Source organism: Phoenix dactylifera, chromosome 14, assembly GCF_009389715.1.
Source record: "Phoenix dactylifera cultivar Barhee BC4 chromosome 14, palm_55x_up_171113_PBpolish2nd_filt_p, whole genome shotgun sequence".
NCBI classification, from domain to species: domain Eukaryota; kingdom Viridiplantae; phylum Streptophyta; class Magnoliopsida; order Arecales; family Arecaceae; genus Phoenix; species Phoenix dactylifera.
The window spans coordinates 9,818,928-9,827,491 of record NC_052405.1 but is presented as its reverse complement, the minus strand read 5'-3'; the positions used below and the strand labels follow the sequence as shown (position 1 = coordinate 9,827,491).

At 37.0% G+C, this 8,564-nt stretch overlaps 1 protein-coding gene across 2 annotated transcripts; it reads left to right on the top strand.

Annotated features, from left to right (window-relative positions):
* Nucleotides 1-1,077: 1,077 nt before the first annotated feature.
* Nucleotides 1,078-8,073, top strand: LOC103720832 (monooxygenase 1-like). Of its 2 annotated transcripts, XM_039133599.1 has the most exons (6): nt 1,086-2,047; nt 3,010-3,156; nt 3,843-3,893; nt 5,526-5,694; nt 7,110-7,341; nt 7,432-8,073. In XM_039133599.1, exons 1-6 carry the CDS (start codon nt 1,965-1,967, stop codon nt 7,962-7,964), a joined length of 1,215 nt encoding a protein of 404 aa, XP_038989527.1. In that variant the 5' UTR covers nt 1,086-1,964; the 3' UTR covers nt 7,965-8,073. The 2 variants fall into 2 exon arrangements, with proteins under 2 accessions (XP_038989528.1, XP_038989527.1); XM_039133600.1 differs by lacking the exon at nt 3,010-3,156 and having other exon boundaries at nt 1,078-2,047.
* Nucleotides 8,074-8,564: the final 491 nt, after the last annotated feature.

The window sequence follows — 8,564 nt, the reverse complement described above, 5'->3', positions numbered from 1 at the left end:
TTCCTCAAAATGATAGCTTTCACTCGTCGCCTCAAGGTTATCGCCGCCGTCCACCCCACCATTTTCATATGCGATATCTACTTTATCTTCATATGGAAATAGATGCTGTTACTCGGGTTGCAGGCTGAATGGCATGGAACTCAAAACTGGTGTACCGAACCAAAGCTTGCTAAGCTCCATCAGCAGCAGGTGGTCGATGGATGGTTTGCAAAAGGAAACCCAAGAAGATTGCCATGGATGAGACGCTATGAATGCTAGCCAGTCCACAACATGAAAAAAATTGAATACAGGTGGGTTTGATTTTAAAGAGGAACTCAGCAGCATATCAGGCGAGGTTTAATGTTGTGCAAGATGCAGCTATGGCCATGTCCAATCCTACTGTAGATTAGAAAGCCATCAGACCTGTTCTCTTGCATACACCAAGGACACAGATCAACAGCCTACAGATAGATGTGGATATATTTATTTACTCAAGAGGTGAAATTCTATACATGTTTATAATAGCCAATGAATGTGAAACATGCACGATTCCAATCCAAATTATGTAGCTTTAAAGCCCTGGCTATGTTTGAAAAGCTAAGATATCAACCATATTGGTGAGTGATGGGTACCAAGATGAATGAAGATCTCAGTTCATCGCAACTTAGCTGATATATAGGAACCAAGATATTGATTTCTTGGTGTACATAATAGAGGCTACAATTGTCTTTATGCTTTCACTTTGGATATTTATTTATCAACTTATAAATCAAGATGAAGAAAGGAAGATTAAAACTCTTGTCTGATATATTGATTTTTGTCTCAGCGGATATCTTGAGAAAAACTGGGTTATATAAGCCGAGATAATAAGAGGCAAGGTTTAGATAAATTGTATAAGTGGGTTCCCCATTTTGATACAAACTGATATCTGGTAGTAGATGAAAACCTTAATTGATTAATAGGACCTAATTCTGAAATGTAGATTTGGATATAATTTTTTATATTATGATAAAAAGTTATCTTCATTGCATTACATTTTGCTCATTGTTTGTGCAGGAAAGGAGTAAAAAGTCTTGTATTAGAGAGATCTGAGAGACTACGAGCTACTGGGGCAGCAATTGGTGTCTTCATGAATGGTTGGTGTGCACTTGATAGACTTGGTGTAGGTGTTGTGCTTAGGGATAAAAGTATGCCTATTCCAGTGTACGTTTTCATAGCCTTTTACGCTCAAATCCTTTTTTCCAAAATATCTACTTTTCCAGAGTATACTTTCACTGCCTTTTAAAATTAAGTTCTCTTTCAGAAATATATTTTGGGTAATATACTGGATAGGATATGATATTTGATGCAAGGAAAATGCTACACATATCGCAAACGGAACCTGAATGTGAGTATGAACCGAATTTTTCGCTTAACCAGTGAAGGCAAGATTAGCAGCTTGGCCTCAAGAAACACCGCAACCTTCTGCGATACGCAACAAGAATACTTGTGGACCTTTTCTTCAAGTTCATCTTAGGGCACATAGCAATGCTTCAATTACATGATAAACAATACCACCTTTATGACCATCTCAACTGGTAACAGCATTCAGAACATAGTCCACGCACTTGACATAATATGTTTACTTTTAATCTGCTAATGAATTTAAAAGAACCAACATTCTGTATATCTTTCTCTCAAAAGACTTGTATACCTCTTTACTTCCTTTCAATGTAAATTCTATGCAGGATTCAGGAACTATGGCATCAAAAGTCTACAGGGCAGGTATGTTCCGTGTCCCTAATGACAAATTCCGTGGCATGCTCCGCGGCTGTTATAACGTCATTGATGACGTTGCGTAAGAGCGGCGCCTTCAGCCAAGAACATTGAATCAAAGAGATCAGCGAGCAGCACCTGGACGGAACTCCAAGGGTGGCGGTGGAAGCCATATATATGCTTCCAGCTTACCATTACACGGAGGAGGGTGAAGAGAAATTGAAGGGAAGATGGGCTCAAAGGAGGAGCATCATGACATTGTTATAGTGGGTGGAGGAATCTGTGGTCTTGCCACTGCCTTGGCTCTTCACAGGTACGAGTTCCTTGTTCTAAACTATAAAGGCCTCATTTTTAAAGATTATTCCTCCTTATTTCTAATCGCTTACCGTGATCTTTGCACGGAATAGAAGTCCCACATCATGTATTAAGCCCTCCTTCTGAAAACCAAAGGATTAATCTCGCTGCAGCGTTTCACTCTCTTGAAGATTCATTGATATAGTACTGCATCTTAGTTTTGAGAGTATGCAAGCACCTCCACATATTGACAATTTCTGTTGACTCCTCTTGAAGATTGCTGCTAGTTCTCCCAATCACTAGTTTATTTTGTTGATTAGCAGGTAGACTGAATGGTGTTATTTATCCTGGTACCTTAAATGCTCACCTCGTTCATGTCTATCCGATAATTGCATTGCTTGTGTAAAATTATGGTTGTGGTACTATCAAAAATGAGCACTCACCCATTTCATGCTATATATACCTTAAGAATCTGATTTTCCCTTTAGAATACTAGGAACAACTCCCTTCATTGATCTGATATATGAGATGTCACAACCAAGCTCTGACGTCCTCGTTAGGCTAAGAGTTCAAATCCATTCAAATCTAATCATAAGCACCACGATGGACCTGTGTTCAGCCTCCATTAACCTGTGCTATAGTGTTTCCTAGTTCATATAGGCTATGGGCCAAATTCGCTCTGATATCATTTCTCACAACCTAAGACCTCACGCAAAAAGGCTAGTCGGAAGGTATTATTTGGGTTCCTTAGTCTCATATAAGTACCTAAGATCTCCTCGGCGGATAACCGATGTGGGACTAAACACTCGCCTGCACAGATTCTCACATGAGAAGAAAGAAAGGGGCCAAAAAATATATAATGACCCATGTTCATCATCTCTAGATACATTTTCTGCACTGATAATGGCATTCCTAGGGTTTTGTTAATTTAACTGGTTAGAATCAAAATTAATATCTATTTTTTTATGCAAAACTATGCAGGAAAGGAATAAATAGTCTTGTTCTAGAGAAATCTGACACCCTGCGGGCTGCAGGAGCAGCAATCGGTATTTACATCAATGGTTGGCGTGCACTTGACCAACTTGGGCTTGGTACGGAACTACGGACAAAAGCTATCCCTATAACAGAGTATGTATCTGTGTTTTCTGGAGACTAAGTTCTTTTTAAGTTTTATTTCTTTGTGTCGACTGACTGCTCATCACACGAGAAGGGCATTATATTGCATACACTTTTATTGTAACTAGCAAACGGCAGAATGCATGTGTGGTAAACAAAATTAGATAAGACAATAACAAATAAGTATTATGATTTCAAGTAAAGGTTGGGATGCACAACAAAGATAATCAATAATATTAAATAAGTATAATATGAAATAGAAGGTTTAGAATCAGAGATACAGATTCGAGTTGATAAGGTCATTAGAGAGGGAGATGAAGATAAAGGAGAAATAATTTTGGTTGATAGAGAGTGGATAGTTAGGATGGTGAGAGAAAGAATTTGGGGAGCTAGAAGATCTCATTGGATATGGGATTTGGATGAAGAAGAGAAGATTGAGATCAGTTATATGCATATTTTCTTTCCATGACAACTCATATTGATGATTGTTATATAATAAAGTTTCCATTATGAATCAAATAAATTTCATCTCTGGGCAAATATGGCACACCCAAAAGACCCACAAACACTTTTCTTAATATAGTATGATCATCAACATATTAGACATAGGTTCCTTTTTCAGTTTTTTTTTTTTTTTTTTTTGCATATAACATCAAAATACTGATAGCATTAAGTCTTATTTTGCAATCTTTATTCAGGATACGAGATATGTGGCTCCACAAGAACAAGATGCAAGTAACTTCATGCAGGTATATCCTAGAAGTTTTTGTTTAACACCTAATGCTTGAAGTAGTATTGTGGTTGATGTTATAATTTTGTGAGAATAGAGAAAAGAATAATCAGAGTTCTCCACACATTCTTGCAAAAATAAGCCTGTCAACATGGACTTCAAATAGTGTCCATGTTTACGATGACTTTGAATGGGTCTGCAAATATGTTTGGCATGTTACCATGTAAAAACACCTTATTAACACTAGATAAATGTTCAAGTTTGCTTGAAGTTTGATAAATGTGCTCCTTGTCATTGAACCATGAATTCAGTCTTGTGAGGTATAGAATTTAAATATAGTCATCTCTGTATATGGATAAAAATGCTTACTTTAAATGAGAATTGCATATAATATATATGGTCATAGATTGATTGTATTTGTGAAAGAGAGTGACTATTGAACCAGAATATTGTCTTCCATAAATTTATGAAATTTGGTTGTACATGTGCCTAGATTATGCTTGGCTGTGGTCCTAGATATGGTTGTAATTATGTGAATGTATTGAAACCAAGAATAGGACTAACTATGTTTTATCGATACCCAATCATAGGGCATAAGCATGACACTACTGATATCCAGTCATGAGGCATAAGCATGACATCTCATGGAGCGTAACCGTGACACATTTGATACGCAGTCACGAGGCTTAAGCATAACACTATCGATACCCCATCATAGGGCTTAAGTATGACACTATCGATATCCCATCATCATAGGGTGTAAGGATGATACTTTTGATACCTAGTCACGGGGTGTAAGTGTGACCATGGTTTAGTCCAAACCTAGAAATTTATTTATTCTCCTATTGTAAAATTTGATATTTTTGTTTCTTTGGATCCATGTCTCAAATTGTGAGTTTGTATAGTTTACAGCTGGATGAATTCACATTGCATTCATTTATTATGAATATTATATACAACCAACTTTACGGTCAGTGAATTATCTATGCCTCTTTATGTGTATGGTAGCTATATTTGTTTTATTATCTCATTCTGGATATCTGATGTGTATGTGTGTAGTGGGATACTTGCTGAGATATTGAGCTCACATACTTTCCTTTAATGTATTTTAGAGGAGTGGACAATTAGAGAAATTATGGGCTGCAGGTTGCCTGCATGATGGATTAGTAAAGTTTTTAGATTTCATTAGTTGTCTTGAAATGTGGAACCGTAGTGATTCAACTTAAATTTTGTTTCATGGTTAGATGTGGATTTGATGTTGGAAATTGTACATTTTGACTTTATGGCTAATATGTTTAATTTATATTAGAGGACCGAATTGTTTTTATATTAGAGCCACAATAAATTTTACTTTTTTAAAATAATGTTTAGGTTTTATCCATTATTATTGGGTTTTTGAATAGGTTTGAGGCCTTGTATATGTCACAGAACCATGGTTATGTCACGTGCCTAGCATGTGGCAGGTTTGGGGCGTAATGGTAGCTTTGATGGTTGTACTAAGAAGTAGCAAATCATACTATTGCTCTTAATTATCTTGCAAGTTACCCAGAGAATGATGAAATTCTTGTTCATACTCTCAGACATCAATAATCTAATGAGAGTCGCACACAAGCTGCCTCTAATCACACACTTTGGTTCCTTTTGTTACTAGGAAAGAAGAACTAAGATGCTTGAAAAGGAGCGATCTGATTGAAACCTTGGCTAAGAATTTGCCTACGCAATCAGTTCATTTTGGGTGCCAAATTGTAGCAGTTGAATCAGATCCCATCACTTCCTTTCCTGTTCTATATACTAATGATGGTGCTACCATTAAAGCTAAGGTGATGTTACATCCACAACAAGTTTTCTATTTTTCTTGTTTCCTATTTTATTTATTTCATGATTACTTAATTCTATGAAATAAAATTATTTCCCCTTCATTTCTTTCTAACTTAAATACCATTTTGTTACTACTCTAGAGCATCCAATTCCATTTGTTCTGAACAACTACAAAGGATTGGTTTCCCCTACCTAGTCCTTGCACCTATATTAATGAATTGAAATCTAAGAATATCTCCACCAAATTACTACTTAAGGCCAGAGAAGGTGAATTGATTTGAGAGAGAAGAAATCAACTTCAATCCACTCAACTCGGATTTTGCAACAAAAATAATAATAAAATAATAGGATGCCAATATTAGGGTTCTAGACCTTTTTGCTTTCATTAATATGATAAAAAATGAGTTGCAGTGTTTCTATTATACTCATAAGATTCGAGACCCTAAATTCGGATCAGATTTCTCTTCTAGTTGAAAGAGGTTAAAAGTTTTCTAAAATATTTTCTGGTAGAAAAATCACATAGAAACTAAAATCTTCCTGGAGTTAGATATCTACTTCTATGTTAACTTTGTCTCCTATCGTGTTATCTGATTCCTGCCAAAATGGAGGATTACGCCTAGTCAAAGTCTTGCTCGAAAGAAAAGTTTCACTTTGATTAATCTGTTTCTGAGGCCTAAACATCGTCATACCGCACATTAGCGCTGTGTGACAAGCCCCTCAAGGGTAATTGCATCCTCGTAAATATCTAAAAGTTTTCCAATTTCAATAAAAGAAAAGGAAAAATCAGACATTGTATAAGAAAGTTATAGCTTTTAGAAATTTTGATACATAATTAGCTCGGATGTGGCGAATCTTACTCAGTTTGGATGTGGCAAAACTTACCCAATGGGCTATAGCCTTTAGAAATTTTAATACATAATTAGCTTGGATGTAGCGAAACTAACTCTAAAACCCTATCCTAACTTACCCAAATAGTTGAGCTTGTCCATAATGGGTTTGGTAATTCTCTTGAATCAGCTAGGGACACCTTTGATGTCAATATTTCCTTTTAACTTTTAATTTTTTTCTTAAGTATTTTTAAACTAGCAAATCATAAATATTAAAAGAAGAGTAGTTATCTGCACAATTTTTCATAATCCAATTCCAAAGATGGCATTCAAAAACAGTATAGATAATAATGAATTATCATACATGAAAATCAAATCTGAAAAAGGTTTGATCCAATGTTTATGAAACCATTACATTAACTCACATCTACTGGCAGGGTGCTCTAATTGATCCCAGCACACAATTTAGTTGTCATGGTAGAAACCATTCGAGCTTATGATATCACAGCAAATTTAGAAATGTAACATTTTCATGGAAAAAGCAAACTGATAATTATCCCTATCAATTTTACTCGAACATGCTGCTTCAGGTTCTAATTGGTTGTGATGGATCAAATTCAATCGTTGCAAAATCATTAGGATTACAGGCCCCAAAGGTTTTTCCAATATCTGTTGTGCGAGGTTTTACTAGCTATTCAGATGGTCACAGCTTTGACAGCCATTTTATCCGGCTAAGAGGTGATGATGGTGTCTTGTTGGGAAGGGTTCCAGTTGATGAAAAGTTAGTTTATTGGGCTGTGGCTCGGCTGTGTCCTTCTCAAGGTAATACTAGTCTCACTAAAGATACGTATATTGTGAACCTTGTCATTGCTCAGTCTAGAGGTGAGCTAACTTCTTGAGAGTTTCCATCAGATTCAGATGTACGGAAGGTTCCTGTGCTCATCAAAGAATTTACGTTGGAGACATTAAGAGAATTTCCCCCAGAGGTGATTGAAATGGTGAAGCATTGCGACAGCAGTTCACTGAGCCTGACGCATATTTGGTATCGAGCTCCATGGCACTTGATCTTTGCAAACTTCTGGCAAGGCACCATGACAGTCGCAGGGGATGCAATGCATGTTATGGCCCCATTCCTCGGCCAAGGTGGCAGTTCTGGCTTGGAAGACGCAATTGTGCTCGCTAGATGCTTGTCGCAAGAGATGCGAATGGATCCGGAGGGTGCAATCAGTGATCGAGAGCTGCGCAGGAGAATCGGAAGAGCATTGAGTAAATACGTGAATGAAAGGAGGCTGAGGGTAATGAGGTTATCAACACAGACTTATCTTACAGCATCGGTGATGACGGCATCGTCATGGGTAAAGAAGCTGGTATATCTTGCCATTCTGGTTGTTTTCTTCAGAGGTGGCCTGCTTAGCCACACTAATTATGATTGTGGCTCTCTTTAGGATAAATGTTGTGTGCTTGTCTCAGAGGTGGAATATTGACAGTTATTGCTCTCAAACAGTTTCTTTTTTCCTAGCTGAAATAATTCATCCTCGAACAGGTTTTTTGTTTCTTAGCTGAAATAATTTGTTGGCTGAGGATATTTATGTCCATCTAAAACAAAGAAGCAGGAATTAATGAGGACATCATTCCATGAATAATGTTATGCCTGCCACCTTAGAATAGTTATTCCAGGAATAAGCAGATTCGACTGGAATAACCATTCCTCCTTGATTCCTGTTTTCCAAAACCTGTCTGGAACGATTATGACTTATTCCAGGACTTAAGCTTGATTTCATCTGAACCAAATGCATTGTCGAACCGTTTTTGGTTGAGAAATAAGGTTGGAATAAGGCTTGGAACAGGATTTACTCGCTTTTGCTAGACATGATCTAGAATACTAGGAGCAAGGGAGGAATAGTTATCCTAAACTAATCAAACATGCTGGCTGGAATAACATTATTCTTAGCAGGAGGAGCGCAAGATTTTGTGAACAGCACTGAAGTGGACTCAGGCACTGAATGCTTCGCCTCCAAATGCTCATCACACTTATAACCGAGGAA